The 16053-nt window shown below is 46.4% G+C and overlaps 2 protein-coding genes across 2 annotated transcripts in view; one reads left to right on the forward strand and one right to left on the reverse strand.

The window, feature by feature from the left end:
• RYR3 (ryanodine receptor 3) overlaps positions 1–5619 on the forward strand; it is a 372240-nt gene extending 366621 nt beyond the window's left edge. The window contains exons 100-105 of the mRNA XM_061181456.1: positions 45–179; positions 1529–1685; positions 2814–2878; positions 3318–3418; positions 4477–4528; positions 5514–5619. Of these exons, the coding sequence (XP_061037439.1) occupies positions 45–179; positions 1529–1685; positions 2814–2878; positions 3318–3418; positions 4477–4528; positions 5514–5609 (606 nt within the window). The 3' untranslated portion in view covers positions 5610–5619. The remainder of the gene's footprint in view (positions 1–44; positions 180–1528; positions 1686–2813; positions 2879–3317; positions 3419–4476; positions 4529–5513) is intronic.
• Positions 5620–6657: 1038 nt separating this feature from the next.
• The window catches only part of AVEN (apoptosis and caspase activation inhibitor), a 204988-nt gene continuing 195592 nt past the window's right edge, over positions 6658–16053 (reverse strand). The window contains exons 4-6 of the mRNA XM_061180552.1: positions 11529–11624; positions 7969–8329; positions 6658–7163 (exon numbers count right to left, since the gene is read on the reverse strand). Coding sequence (XP_061036535.1) covers positions 7048–7163; positions 7969–8329; positions 11529–11624 — 573 coding nt within the window. The 3' untranslated portion in view covers positions 6658–7047. The remainder of the gene's footprint in view (positions 7164–7968; positions 8330–11528; positions 11625–16053) is intronic.

Here is a 16053-nt window from a genome sequence, read left to right on the forward strand (position 1 = left end):
AGACCCACCTCCTCTTCCCTCTCTCTCTCTCTTTCCGCTCCCAGTTGGTCCTGACTGTCGGTCTCCTGGCCGTGGTGGTTTACCTCTATACCGTGGTGGCGTTCAACTTCTTCCGCAAGTTCTACAACAAAAGTGAAGACGACGATGAGCCCGACATGAAGTGTGATGACATGATGACAGTGAGAATTCCCTGTAGGGCCACCTGGTCACCTGGCCTGGCTGGGGCAGAAGGGCTGTGGGTAGAGTGGAGACAGAGCAGGACAGAGATGAGAGTAGAACACCGATGTCTCGTCCGAAAGGGAGGTGGGTCCTGGAAAGACAGAAGTGATGGAATAGACCACTTGTCGGGGCCCAGGTGGAAAGAGAAGCACACAGCTAAGCGGATCACCATCCATCCACATCTGTGTGTGGCGAAGACGTGAGTTACCTGTGTCTGTATCTCACGGAAGTCAAGCTCTGATTCTTTGCCTCTGAGAGCTCGGAGCAAAGTCCCATGAATCTGGTGCTCCGTTTATTTCAGCAAGCCAGTGGGGCTTGTTTCAGAAGAGCCATGTCATCTGAAAAATGTCACAGCAGCAGGATTGGGTCAGGGCGGGGCTGGGGCTCCTGCCAGGCCAGCCCCTGTGGGCATAGAAGGGCACAGTGCAGGGTGAGCCAGCACAGCTGCAGTAGCATCTCTAGACGTTTATCATGACCAGATTTCAGGAAAAGAATGTGTGTATCAGAGACAGGTGACAGTACACTGCCCCCCTGCCCCCGCCTGTGATCGTTTCTCCAGAAAATAGATACGCTTTTTGGCTAAAAACTCTCCATGTGCTTTCTTGGGGCAAGCAGCCCATGAGACAGCAACACTACAGGCACAAGAGCAACCGTAGGACCAGCGTGGGCTCCGTGCTGCCGCTGGCTTTTGATTTACCAGCCATAAGACTGCCTCCACACTCCCATCCCGAAGCCATCACAGCCAGTCAGGAGGAGAGACAGAGGGCAGCCTGCTCTGTGAGCCCTGGCCCAGGTGCCTACCTGGAGCACACGGGCACTTGGGAGGAGATTCTGCGGGGAGCCCTGCCCTCCCGGGTGCGCAGAGGATGCCAAGTAGGGGAGGCCTTTTCCCGGAGGCTGTAGCCCGGCCCCAGGTCCAGGCTGGCACTTTAAAATTAAGTGAGAGAAAACTCGTATCTGGCATATGCCATCCTCATCAGGGCAGAAAGTTCTTTTAACTTATACACACTTAGAGTGAATTCTCATGTGTGTGTCAAAGAGTTCAAAACTGTTTTTAAGAAAAGAGCAAAAAATACCTTTTAAAGGCTACGTGGAACAGCAATCTTTCCATCTTTATAGACACCAGCCTAACCAGAGGGTGTAGAGGACAGAGTTAGCAGCATGAATGTGTTATTGTGAAGAGTAGAGTACCCTTCTCCTGCCTCAGGGCTGTCGTGTTTTGATCTTATTACATGAATGATCTGACCATCTCTGTAAAAACAAACAAAACTCTGCGGCTTTTACCTGAATCGCCATTTTTCTTCCCTAGTGTTACCTGTTCCACATGTACGTGGGAGTGAGAGCTGGAGGTGGCATTGGCGATGAAATTGAAGACCCCGCTGGGGACCCGTACGAAATGTACCGCATCGTCTTTGACATTACATTTTTCTTCTTCGTCATTGTCATCCTGCTGGCCATCATCCAAGGTATGCTTGCCGGTTATGTCGTCTGCATGGGGCTCAATCTGATTCTCTTTGCCTTTCTGCATCTGACTTAATTGTTTTGTGTAAAGAGGTTTATGCATTCGCTTACTTATTAATTCAACAGACATCTCTTGAACGTCTACCATATATAAAGGCAAACATACACCCAGGCACTGATACAGGAAACTTGAGCATCCTTACAGAGGACTCCCCACCCCCCCACCCCCCCCCGCCGGCCACTGCAGTCCTTCATTACCCACTCTGCATTGATCATTTCTGTCTCATTCTGCTTCCTAAGTATCTCCTTTGGCTAGTGCTGCCCCACACCCTCATGATTCCTGCCCTGATCACTTTCCTCCCAGGCAGTGGGGTGGGAAGGAGCAGAAGAGGAGCTGTGAGAGTGTGACGTGTTTTTTCCTTCTTTGCGGGGAGAGGTACTGGTATTTTGGTCAGTAGCTTGTCAGGAATTAGAGCAAGAGGGTGATGAATTTAGTTTGAGTCATGCCGAGTTGAGGTACCTATGAGACATCGTGCAGGCGTTGAGGGCTAATAAGCAGTTAACTGTAATCGGTCTTTCGAGAGACAAGTCAGGAATGGAATAGGATAGAAATATTACATTCAATAAGGACACACAAGACAAAATTAATGAATACAAAAATAACAGAAATGGGATCCACTGGTGGTGGTGGTCAAAGATGTAGACGTAGAGATTTCCCAGAAGGAAAAGCAAAGACACTGAGGGAGGAGCCCTGATGGATACATATCAATGCCTCAGGGACTAAAAGAGGAAGAGCCGATAAGGAAGACAGAAAGGGAAGAGCCAAGCAAAATGGTAGGACAAGGAAGGAAGGACAAGAAGAGAGAGAGTCCAGGAGGAGTGAATAGTTAGCATCAAATATTGCCGAGAGGCGGAGTAAGAGGAACCATGAGAAATCGTTAGCCAGGACTCAGCATTTGAAAACACAAGTGTTTTTTCTAATTTTGATTTAATTGTATCATTCAGCTTTATCATTCACTTTTTTTTTTTTTTAACAAAACATAATGGCCTCTGCCATTCCATCTATCATTCCTCTGCCCTGACTAAACAGATTATTTGAAGTGTTTTGTTTGTCTTTGTATTTAAAATTCCAGGTCTTATTATTGATGCTTTTGGGGAGCTGAGAGACCAGCAGGAACAAGTACGAGAGGATATGGAGGTACCGTTCTACTAATCCCAACTTGATTTCCGTTATCTCACAGCACATGGATTTTTTAAACAGTAGGTTCTACTCTTATTTAGGGCCAGCCCTAGGCAAAATTACCAACCATGATTGTTTTCCAAGCCTGTCCTCTTCTCTGGGCCCATCTACCAGCTCTGGGCATTTCTTCTGCTCCACCCTCTGTGCTCTGTACCCTACCCCCGCCCCCCCCCCACCTGCTGCCTCCGCCATGCCCCAGGCTTAGGAAGGAGCAAGTACCCTCCACTAGGTAGAAGCTAGGTATGTGACACTCTGGAGAAGATGACTAACAGCCTAAAGCGTGAAAGAGAGAAATATTTTACAGTGCCTCTCAATTCAAGTAGAGATCCTCACCCTTTTGCTACCTGCCTGTAATGTCACGCCTACTCATGCCTTTTCTCCCTGTTATTCTTCTTAGACCAAATGTTTCATCTGTGGGATCGGCAATGACTACTTTGACACGACCCCTCATGGTTTTGAAACACACACCTTACAAGAGCACAACTTAGCCAACTACTTGTGAGTATCCTTGGTCAGCAAAGGTGATGGGGCAGGGGGAGGAACAGTGAGTAAAATACAGTTACGTCATGTAGTTCACGCTCTGCCGATGCCTTTTCCTCCTCGGTCTCCGGAAAGTAGAGGCAATTAGGAAAGAACCTGCAGGAGTCCCCATGAGCCCGTGTCTTTGTCCATATGCCCTGCCCCCCCCCCCCCCCCAGTTCTGATAGACGTGCGCTGCAGACTGTTTCTGCTCCAAGCAAATGTCAGCCCCTCAACCTGGAATTAGATCCCATCCCTTCTCAATCAAGGTCATATTAACTCCAGCAAGTTTTCTTTCTGCTGAATTTTTCCTATCACCATATAATATTTTTTAATCCTAAACAAAGAAAAAAAGGCTATGGCCCTACTTTTCCTTCCAGCTGTTGCCCTGCTTTTTCCTTCCCTTCCAGCAAAACTGGAAAAGCGTGCATGTTCAGGGTCTCCAATCGCTCTCTTCCCACTCTCCTTTGAACCCCCTCAGGAAGTCAGGCCTTCCTCCCCACCAATTCATATTTGCTCTTGTCAAGGCGGCCAGTGACCTGCACACTGCTGGATTCCAGGGCAACTGAGTGAGAGTAAATATTTTTACTTTTCCATAACATATCTTTGAGACACACAAAATTTCAATTCTGTATTCTTATAAGATGATAAATTGGCCTACTAAGAATTATGTGGTAAGAGTTTTAGTTACCATTTTATTGTTTACCTTAGGATTTTTTTAAAAAACAATAAAATGGTAGCCAAAAATTCTTCCTCACAAGTGATCTTAGCTCAAGGTTTGATGACAGTAAAAAAGGACCTCTCCTCACAAAAAGGCTAATTTTGAGATAAATGTATATTATTATTAGAAGATGATGGTATATGCTGTCATGCCACGTTTCCCCTATTCTGAAAGGTATAGGAGTCAGCATGATGCTGAACAGTGTATTTAATCCTCTCTCCAGCTCACTTGACTGAGTAAATGAACTTTGGTTTTCTAACCAAAGTATCTAATATTGTCTTTTTCTCAGTTGTTAAACCTTTTTTCCTCATTCCAGGTTCTTCCTGATGTATTTGATTAATAAAGATGAAACAGAGCACACAGGTCAGGTGAGAACTACCTTAATTAAGATAGAGCTTCCCCTTTCTACGTCAAGCCTCAGGAGAGCATAGGATATCTGAAATAGAGAGGTGACCCCATTTGTCTCTTCTGTGCGTTTTCCCACTGCTTCCTGCGTTGTTCCACCATCTCTTTGTGACTTAAGAAGCCAAAATTCTCAGGCAACTCCCATCTATTCCAGAAGGCCCCCTGGTTATCCTTCCCAGCAAACAAACAGTGACATTTTCTAAACCCTGATAGTTGCTGCTTCAGGGCAGAATAGCTGGAGGTGGGGAGAACGTTACAGAGAAAAAGACAATGCAAAGCTGAGTGGGTGGCTCCAACAAAAAGCAGGAGCGTCAGAGTAAAATGGTGCGAGAGACAGCCTAAAAGAAAGCTAACGACCTCCTGTGTGGGTGACACAGGGATGCGGAGGTGTGGGGGTGACGGTGTGCGTGAGAGTATGTGTCAGAGGGATTCTGTGACTAAGTATGAAAAAGAAGTGTAAAGACAGAGAACAGGGGAGGAAAAGGTAGCTTACCAAATATTCAAACATCATTGGATTCGTAGGAAAACTCCACGGCTCAGACCCTAAGAGGCAGTTGGTACCCAGATCTGGCCTTGGCTCTCTGGGCACCTGCCTAAGCGGGCACTCAGTGCTCCCTCGTCGTATATTCTGCCTTCTACCAGTTACAAATGGCATGGAGTCAACCCATTGCTAAATCCTTTAAGTATTTTTAGTGGCGATCATCGAGTTGGTTTCACTGTAGGGTTTTTTTGTTTTGCTTGGGGGGGGGGGGTGGTCAGAAGAAGGGAGAAATGACTTCTTGCTCCCAAAACAGCCTGAGCTGGGAACAGTGCAAGAAAGAATGTACCAGTTGGGCCTCATATTTATCCACATCAGTATTCCCAAAGGGAGACATAGAGAGGGAAAATAAATTGGGTTCCAGCTCACTGTGGTTTATAAAGAAGTCTCCTTTGTTCCCGTTATTTTAGGAATCTTATGTCTGGAAGATGTACCAAGAAAGGTGTTGGGATTTCTTCCCTGCTGGTGACTGCTTCCGGAAACAGTACGAAGATCAGCTTGGATAAATGGGAATGAAAGAAGCCTCCACCATTCTGGACAGTCAAAAAAATCCTTCTCTTACAGTTCTGCAACACATTTGAAAAGTGACATTTCCTAAATGTCTCCCTTACAAGGAAGTGTTTGTTTGTTACACATCTGTGATATTTTGGAATTGATTTGGCTTTTTGTACCTAATGGACGTACACTGTGTGAGATAACCTGTCAAAATGTTAAAAGAAAAAAGAGGACGGCACAGCTTCAAGGAAGCTCTAGTTGAAAGCCTTCAAGTTTCTCAGTTCTAACTAGTTCATTGGGATGGCACCACTGAGGGAAGGGCTAGAGAAGTAGGAAGTTAGTTTTGGATGCATAATACCTGGAATTTTAAACAAACAAAAACACTTGAATTCCACATGATGGTACCCCACTAGTGACTCATGGTCTGAGCTACAAAAAAATCATTTTAACTGCAGTCTAATTTTTCCCATGGTTCTTGCTAGTGAATGTATCCAGAATCAGCTTGAAAAGCTTTAAGCAGTTAAAGAAATAATAGAAAAAAACAAACAAAAAAACAAACCGCCACTTTGTCGACACTGAAATATCGAGTAAGTAAGTGCCTTAAAAACCTCTTTAGATATAGCTATGCAAGTTTTTTACGTTTATGTTCGAGATGGACAGTTCCATTAATTAGTTGTGTTGATCTTCTTACTTTATGAAACTGCACTCAAAGGTTATTCATATGATTTTTTTTTTTCAGTAACAGTTTGTCAACTGCTGTTATTAGAGAAAAAAAGTACTGTACTGAAAATTCAGAAAAAAAAATCTCAATCTTATGCCAAATTGAGTAACGCTTTATGGTCTCCCTTGTAAGTAGTGGAGCTGCTCTGTTTAGGTGAATCTCCTTAAATAAAATGAAGTGCCCACTGCAATAAAGTCATAATCACCAATTCATGGTTTGGCCTCTTGTAACGCACCCTTTCTGGATGATTTACAACCACCCTATGATGCTGTGAAAAGGGACAGGAGACTAACAAACGGCCACGGCTTCCCACACAAGAACGAAAGGGAAAAAAAAAATCCACAGACCAGCGTTTGTTTATTTTGGCCAGATGCATGCCTGGTTGCTTAGCTCGCTTCATCAGCAGCACCTGCTATGCTGTAAAAATTGAGAGGAAGAAACTGGACACAAGGGCCGTAACATCTCCTGCCCTTAAGAAATCTATTCAATTACTACGCCAGAGAACAAATGCAGCGAGCCTCTTACTGTTTCATTTCGGATTTGTTGAACATGGGGGAGGTAGGCGTCTACTGCTAAGCGTGACAGCCACACGGGCTCGGGCTGTGCTTGTAAACCAGCTGTTCTGGAAGGACAGCATTGGGCCTGCCTTCCCTTACAAGGCAACCAAAATTGGCTTCAGGCACTTTTCATTTTCTTTCTCTCTCTTTTTTTTTTTTCTTTCATCGTGTTTAGGAAATCATGCTGTCCAACCAATCTTCAAGCTCTTCCTCAGTAACATTTCTGGATATACTTGGTTGCTCAGATGCCACGTTCTTTTCTTCCAATGCAGACGGTTTTGCAGGATCTAAAAAAATAAAAGCAACGTTAACAACTTCACGTTAGTGCCAGAATCGAGGGGTAACGCTTCCCCGGGGTTTGATCCATGCTGGAAATCAGCCAAATTATTACTTCACTCACGATAAGGGGAAACGTTCTATTATTTTCCTACTCCCTAAGAAGATCCAATAATACCTAAACAAATTCATAAATGGAGTAGAGATTTGCTCTTCTATTTTTTTGGATGCTGAAGTTCACAGTTCACTAGTTTTTTTAAAAGACTAACAGCTTAGTTTCCTGGAAACTAAAGCCATTAAAGGGTCCTGAATGCAGTGTATGGACGGGGCAGTCACTAGGCCTCTCCCTGTCAGATGGCCCACCATCTAACAGAACATGCACAAATGAGGAAGTCTTTTGTTAAAAAACAAGAACAAACAAACAAAAAAAAAGATCGAAATAGCAAGCAGGAAGCACAAAGAACTGGTCAACAGGCCTGTTCAGACAGTCGATTAAAAGGTCTGCTGCTGCACAGCTGAGGCCATGAGTATCGAAATGCCTTTTACAGCACGAGTTCAATTTGCAGCCCCGGGTTTACGATTGCAATCAGGCAGGTAGCAGCTTTGGAAGCCCAGTATATCGAGTGAGAGCAATGTTGTCAGAAAGGTCAGCTCAGGGGGAAGCAGAGATGTGAGCACAGAAATAGATGTCAGTGGACAAGGCCAGATCGATGTCAGACACTGATGAAGATGTGTAGGGATGTGACAGAGGTGAAGCTATTCTCAGAAAAACACCAGAATCGAGAAGATGGATGGGGAATAAAATGAAAACCATACCTGTTTCTTCTTGGGCCACCTCCTCATCTTTCTCAGATTCCAGGTCCTGAGCTGTCTGGTCTGCTAAGATGTCACCTCTCTCTTTTACAGACGCATCTAAATTAAGCAGCAGATCTAGTTCTTCTTCCAAATCGTCTGCTGCCGACTGCAGTGGGGAAGTGGGGTTCTGAGAACCCTTGGAAGGGCCCGGTCCTAGGCTGTCTTTACCCAGGTACATGGGGCAGCCAGCGGCAGCAGATTTCAGCTCAGGGATGGACCCCTTTCCTCCAGGCCCCAAGGGCCCCTTTAACTGCATCCCTAGTCCCCTGCCATCATTATTTCTCTTTGGTTTCACCTGAGGAAGCTCTACAGGAAGGGCAGTCTGAAAGAGAAGCACAATATCTGAGTTAATGTGAGTCCTGCCGTATTTGCTTAAGCAGAAATTAAAGCAAAGGAAGCCATCAGACTTTGTGGAGTAGGAAACTCAATTCAGACAGGAAGGTCACAAAGCGTCTCCATCCAGGTCCTGCCAGCACCCCTCTTACTGCTGCAGGGGTAAGTGTGGGAGACCTCCCCACCGTGCCCACCTCAGCCATGTGCCAACCTGCTCAGAGCTGAAATCAAAAGGGCTGTGCATTCCTGTCACCAGCCTGAGAATGGACAGTCCTGTAGGTCTATGTGAATGTATACTTAAGCCTGCGACGAGGCAAACATTTGTAAAAGTCACCGAGAAGTAATTAGCAAGTCGGATCTGTTCACTGTACTAAAATGCACAAATATAGGAGATGAAGGAACAAATTCACCAAGAAGAAAAGAATGACCGTTAGTAACATTATTTGAGTAAAAACTGCCAGACAGGAAAGAAAACATTCCATTTGATTACATTTGTTAAAACTCCCCAAACAGGCAAAACTAATCTTGAGTATGAGAAGTCAGGATAGTGGTTTTAGGGAAGTATTGCCTCGGGGGGTGGGGGGAGGTTCTGGGTGGTGGCAGCGTTCTGATTCTTGATCTGGATGCTGATTCCATGGTTGTAAAGACTTACGCATGCACTTCTCTATATGTTATAATTTAATAAAGTTAAACCCTCCCCCCAGGTGACTGGAATGTAGAGGAAGGCTGAGAACCACAGTTCTGGAGGGAGGCCTGTGGTAACCAGCCTGGCATCAGTGGGTAGGTTCAGAGGGAGCGTCAGCTGCTATTGGAGGTGTTGTCCCCTGATTTGTACATTTAAGCATCCTGAGCAGATCCAGTTTGCTAATAACTCCTTAGGGCTTTTAAGACCGTATGGCTTTACACATGAACTTAAATATTCATCCAGCGTTGTCAGTGTGCAGGGCGAAGATGGGATGTGGTCCCCTGTTTTAATCCTGGAATCATTCAGCTGGTCTGCACTGGCTGTCTGGCATTGCTTTTGTTTGTTTGTTAACTCCCCAGGTGAGTCTAACATGCAAACACAGTTGAGAATAACTGCTCGACCTCATGGGAGGGGTGGGTATTTGAAAACCTGGCTAGATAGTCAAAAGTTACTATTTACAGGGGCTTCCCTGGTGGCGCAGTGGTTGAGAGTCTGCCTGCCAATGCAGGGGACACGGGTTCGAGCCCTGGTCTGGGAAGATCCCACATGCCGCGGAGCAACTGGGCCCGTGAGCCACAACTGCTGAGCCTGCGCGTCTGGAGCCTGTGCTCCGCAACAAGAGAGGCCGCGATAGTGAGAGGCCCGCGCACCGCGATGAAGAGTGGCCCCCACTTGCCGCAGCTGGAGGAAGCCCTCGCACAGAAACGAAGACCCAACCCAGCACCCCCCGCAAATAAATAAAAAAAAAAAAAGAAATGAAACACTGATTAAAAAAAAAAAAAAAAAGTTACTATTTACAAAAGTACCATTATTTTATATCTTTCCTCTGAGGCCTGCCTCTGACAACATCATCCTTCACTTTCAAATGCTCACAACACTTCCCGTTTCTCTCCTCAATCCTGGGGCCCCCATCACCTTCATGTCAATGTTTCCCTGATGTGTTCTGTTAACCACTCCTCATTGTGTGGGATCAAACCAAGTATGTCAGGACTTTGACCATCTCTGGACAGCCAGAGGAAGAGGAGCGCTCACCCAATCACTAAGACAAGCCCCAATACCCCCAAACGCTCCTACAGAAGTCCCAGGGTGATTCCCCATCAGAGGCAAATGCTATCCTCTCTACTTCTCTGCCCCTAAGTGTCCTCCAGCCCTGAATTCTACTTGCTGCCCTAAATTCGACGTAAGTGCCACAGAGACAACTGGGTGGACACCCACTGATGCCTGCCTATGCTCAGGCTTCGCGAGCATCACATTCAGCTGCAGGACAGAACTGATCATTTTAGTCGCTGGCATTCTATTTACAACTAGTACTGCCCAGGGTTTCACTTTTTAACAAAATCCAATCTAGCCACAATTCAATTTCAAAGTTCCTTCTGGTATAGCCCTTGGGCCCCTCCTCTCTTAGCCGATTCAATGGCTCCTCTCTTGGCTACCTTACACTGATATCTCCCAAATTTATATTTCCAACCCTTGATTCTGAACTATAAATTTCTATATCCAGTTGACTAATATTTTCACTTTGACATCTCAGAAACACAAACCCATAATGTCCAAGCCTCACCCTTCCTGATACTAGCTACCACTGAGTTGCACAGGCTGGAAAGCCTAGAAAATTCTTTCCCTGCTCCCTCTCCATTTCCAGTGTTTCACCAAGTCCTGTTAATTTTACTTTTGTAATACACCTCTTGGTAAAGTCCAGTTCCCTGCCATCTCTACCCTCATTAGCCTGGTCCAAGCTACAGTATTACTCACCTGAACCGTGCAGCGGCCTCCTAATTTGCCTCCCCTCATCCACTCTACTTTTGCATGGGTGTGCATGCACAGATTTACCCTAAACACAGACGCCCCAATACAGTCCTCTCTCCATTCTGCAGCCAGAATGTTCTTTGTTACTGTTACTATTATTAGCACAGTTGTTTATGCAGATCTGATTGGGTCACTCTTCTTCAAATCCCAACTCAAATGTTCTTATACTTTGGATCTCGGCTTATCTGTCACTTCTTCAGGAAAGCCATTCCTAATCACACCAAAGTCGATCAGGTTCACTATGACATATTCTCACAGCATACTGTATTTCCCCTTCACAGGACTTATAATTTGATAACTTGATTAATACCCATCTTTCCCAATAGATTAAGCTCCATGAGGGCAGGAACCATGCCTGTCTGTTCACCACTGTAACCTTAGTGCCTAACACAAAGCCTGGTACATAAACATTTTGAGTACAATACAAGCCAGACTCTATACTTTTACATTTCATTCAATTCTATTACATTTGATCCTTTAAAATGTTTCAAATATAAAATGAAAAAAAAAAAAAAAAAAACCTTTAGAAAGTATTTCATTCTCCCTCGAAACTTCAAGAAATTCTGCCTGATACAAAACGCTCAGCTTGATGAAAGGAAAAGCTGAGTCTGAAACATCCTGCAGGGGGATATTTTTCATTCTTCTTCTTCTCCTGCCCTAATTCATACCAGCCTCAGGATGCTGTCAGGGTTTTTACCTGGACCAATTCAGCAGCAACATTGAGTCGGAGTGAGAGAGGCAGTTCTTGAAGGGCTCGAACCAATGACTCACAATCCACATAAAATGCTGAATTCTATATTTAAAAAAAAAAAGATAGATTAGTGATCAAGATGATTACATATGACCTTTCAGAAATAAAAGAGCACAGGACGATAGGTAGTAACTGTAAAGAAATCATCTATTACTTTTAGCTGGGAGTAATCAGATCATAAATCACACTTGATATGGTTCTAATTTCTACCATCTCTGCATTAAGATAAGCAAAACCAAAACTGCCTTCTTGAGCCACAGCTCAGGCTGCCAGAGCAGCAGCAGGGTGGTGATCACCTCACATCAAGACTGCATGGAGGGACTTCCCTGGTGGTGCAGTGGCTAAGAATCCGCCTGCCAATGCAGGGGACACGGGTTCGAGCCCTGGTCCGGAAAGATCCCGCATGCCGCAGAGCAACTCGGCCCATGAGCCACAACTACTGAGCCCGCGTGCCGAGAGCCCGTGCTCCGCAACAAAAGAAACCACCGCAATGAGAAGCCCGCGCATCACGACGAAGAGTAGCCCCCGCTCGCCGCAACTAGAGAAAGCCCACGCACAGCAACGAAGACCGAACAAAACCAAGGTAAATAAATTTATTAAAAAAAAAAAAAACTGCATGGAAACCTGGAACCTGTGGATGCTCTTGGAATTACTGAAAAAAATTCAAAGCACTTAATGAAATCTAACTGGACATCTCCCCCAGACTCAGATGGCTGGCCTTCAGGAGAGCAGGGAAGAGCTATCTCACCGGTCAGATGGGGATGACAGTCACGGCCAAAGAAGCCCATGAGGAATACGCTTCTCTCTCTTCCAACCAGAAAGCAGAGGATGGAAACTTACCCTCCAGCTGGCAGCACTTTGTGTGAGGCCAACACTGAAAGTCCCTTGAACTCCCTTCCCGTGCACAGACGCAAAATCCCGTCCAGGCAATGCCCTCACAAATTGACCGTATCTGAGAAAACATTCCAGGTTATCGCATGACCCCTAACAGCTGCTTCTAGGTGCCCTGGCCACCCAAGAGAGGGAAAAACTAAAAGGTGGCTGCCACATTAGAGGCAGACACCGTGGACCACCTTGTCTACCGAGGGCTATCACAGACCCAGGCAGAACCATGACTTATGCTGCAATCACTGATTTCAAGTTAGAGAAGAACACCCAGGGGTCATGGAGTCTAATCTGGATTCCACTGTAAGGATGTCTTGGGTAGATGGGTTTATAATGACTGGAGGTGGGGAGTCATTCCTGGTGCTCTCAAGTAGAGCGCCAACACTAAATCCAGACCCACTCAAACCCCTGAGCCTCCCAACAGCAGTACACAGGGATCAAAAGAAGCAATATAGCTTTTCAACTGCCCTTCTGAAAGTTTCCGGAGATGGCTAGCTCTAAGGTAAGCAAGGTTGGCAGCAGCAGATGTGGCCCCTCACCCTGGAAAAAAAGGAACTTACATCTAAAAACATAAGAGTATTTAGGGAGCAGGATGGAGGATAACAAAGCAGGAGAGTGGGAAATGCACTACATGCGCAGGCCTTGCCTCGGTCCTGCACTCAGCACATCAAGTGCTTGATCAAGACCAGCGTGGCCAGTCTTTGTTTCGAAGTTTGGAGAAGACCTCTCAAACCACTAGAAAAGTGTGATCCTGAATGCTTAACCCACGAGTAAGTCGCCACATTACAAACTGGAAATCTCACCCTTCCCGCTGCCAAGGTGTCTGCAAAGTCACCCGGGTAGACCCCCCTGCTTTCAGCCTATAAAAGAGCGAGAACTTTCCATCCACGATGCCTGCCAACCATTCACCTGCTGCTGTCTCAGCTCTCTAGAGAAGGACCGCTGAGACGTGCTGGGGTCCAGCTAGAAGTGCCCAAACTTCCTCCCCCCTTTTGCATCATGTGTGACATGGCTACAAGGTATATCGTTAACAATGAAAAATCTGTGAGATCCAGGGAATGGCCAGGCTGTGCTTATGTGCTGAGTCCCAAGTGATGGCCCTTCAGCTGCTGGAGTGTCTCTGTTCCCCACGTCTCCAATTCCCACCCACCATCCAAGGCCCAGGTGACAGGGCACCGCCTCCGTAGGACCTCAAGACACTTCAGCCCAGCACAGTGATTTCTCCTCGTCTCCCTGCAGCAGTCCTAGAGCCTAGAACCTACCATCAAACACCACCGTGTAAGAAGACTTCCCCTTCTTTGACACCAGTTTGTCCCCTAAAGGGCTAAAGCTGAAGGCCTTAGATATAAAGGGAGCTGAAGTGAATTGCCTGTAATAGTAAAGTGTGAATTTGAAAACAGATTTAATTGGAATAACCACCATGAATTAGCTTTTTTGCTCCATGTTGTAAATAACTGGTGGGTCATCTCTGCCCGGAGAGCCCCATCCCCACATCCACCTGGCCCACCCTGACAGTCACTCACACTTGGAGCACGCAGCCTGGCCACCCCAGTGCCTCCTCTCCTGCAGACTCGGAGGCTGCGAGCAGGAGGCCAGCCTTGACTGTTAGAACAAAGTCCCTCCACCCCACTTCTCCGCCATCAGTGTGCGCACAGACTCGGTGGTGAGAATCTATTCCTGAAGGTTCCTCCCTGTCCAGGAACCCAATCAGACTCCGAGTCTCAGTGTCTGTGTAAAGGTACACCATTTGGTGAGGAACGAACCTACTAGAAACTCCACTTACAGCCTCTGATCAGACCATTGTACCTTCCTCAAGAGCTACAGCACTCACTGCCCACATTCATTTGGGGACTCAGGGACCACAGGGACACTTTACAGTGGAAGTGCCCAGATCAAGTGACACTTTAGAGAAAGCTGGGGCGCTTTCCATGGACAGAGCGTCAGGCCTCATTCAGAACTGCACTCTCAGGGGTGGGCCTGAGTGTCTGTTCCCTTAAGAGCCACGCACTCAGGAACCACGGCGTGCCACCCAGTGCTCAGTGGTTGCTTGAGGAAGCTCTACGGACTAAATAAGTCACTAGTCAACACAACTGAAAAATGGAATGAAAAAAAAGCTTCAGATGATTTTCAAAAAATAATGGACCTATTTTTTTCACCCTCAGTTCTCCTCCCACCCATTCCCTCCTCACATGTCCCCACACTGTCCAAAGGACAGGGCTGAAAACCCCACTCATGGATCGAAGGGACCAACTCCCCTGCGGTAATGGGGCCAACACGGCCGAAGCAGGGACCCTGAATGCCAGGCCACGTTCCCCTCACCCTGCATGTGAGCCACAGAGACACGAAGCAAGTCACACGGACAGCACTGGGCCCTCTCCCATCAGGGTGCCCTTTGGGGCCTCCGCCAGGACCCACTGGCAAACTCCTGACTGCCTCATGTCACTGGCTGTGCTGGGGACAGGGGAGCACATGAGGAACAAATGATTGATAGATAGATAGACAGACAGACAGACAGGTAGATAGACAGACAGATAGATTCTTCTCTTCTTTTTCTCTCTCAAGTAAGCAGAAATAAAGAGAACCGAGTGAGGAGAGATGTGGGACACAAAACAGTGCCGATGGCGAAGTGATGAATTCAGTTTGGGATGTGTCCTACTAATACCTCAACTCGAGATGCACACAATCAAGCTTGCCTTCTCTTGCTCCATCAGTCATCACTGCTCACCTCATCAGCGTGCTGGGAAGCTTAGCGCCCCTGCACATCTTTCTTGCCCTCATGTCTCACGTCTGGCCCGTGACGCAATCTACCACGTCCTCCGCTGCAGTCCCATCTGCCAGTGAACCGTCTTCCCTCTCACGGCCCATGCTGTTGGCCCACGTCCCCTCCCGTTCACCCAACGTAATATCCTCCTACCTGCTCTCCCAGCCTCCAGCCTCTGACCTCTTCAGTCCCTCCTTCCCAATATTGCGGAGGTCTGGTCTAGCCATTTCCATTTTCTTGCTAAACAAAACTTTTGTTAACAAGTAACAGTAGTAATAAGAGCTAATTTTGAGTGTTTCCTCTGTGTCAGGAACTGCACAGAAGGACTTTTATTTATAATCTAATATAATCCTCATGACAACTCTGAGTTACATTTTATTATTAGTTCCATTTTACAGATGAGAACTCGGATTCACGCTCAGGTTTGCGTCTCTGAAGTCTATGCTCTGACCCACAGGCTAAACGGCCCCTAGATAAAAATGAAGACCAAAGCACTGGTACTAAGTGGCCCAGACCCACCCTGGAAGCCGCCTCTTCTGAGAATCCACACTCCAGCTATGCCCCCAACTCTGAGCACAGCCCTGGTCTTTCGGATCTCCTCATCATTCTCCTGTTGTTCCCAGACAGAACCTACCAGAACCATACTCATCCACCAAGGCCCATTCAAATGATCTTTATCCCATGCTCCTACTCTCAATCACTTCCAGCCCAAAGCAGCTTTCTTCCACAGTATTATGTTCATTCATTTATTATACCACTTATTTTATGTTGCATTCTTTTTCATTTATCATGTAAATATTTACCAATCATCTACTATGTGTCAGC

The sequence above is a fragment of the Eubalaena glacialis genome, chromosome 2 (assembly GCF_028564815.1).
Source record: "Eubalaena glacialis isolate mEubGla1 chromosome 2, mEubGla1.1.hap2.+ XY, whole genome shotgun sequence".
In the NCBI taxonomy this organism is placed as follows: domain Eukaryota; kingdom Metazoa; phylum Chordata; class Mammalia; order Artiodactyla; family Balaenidae; genus Eubalaena; species Eubalaena glacialis.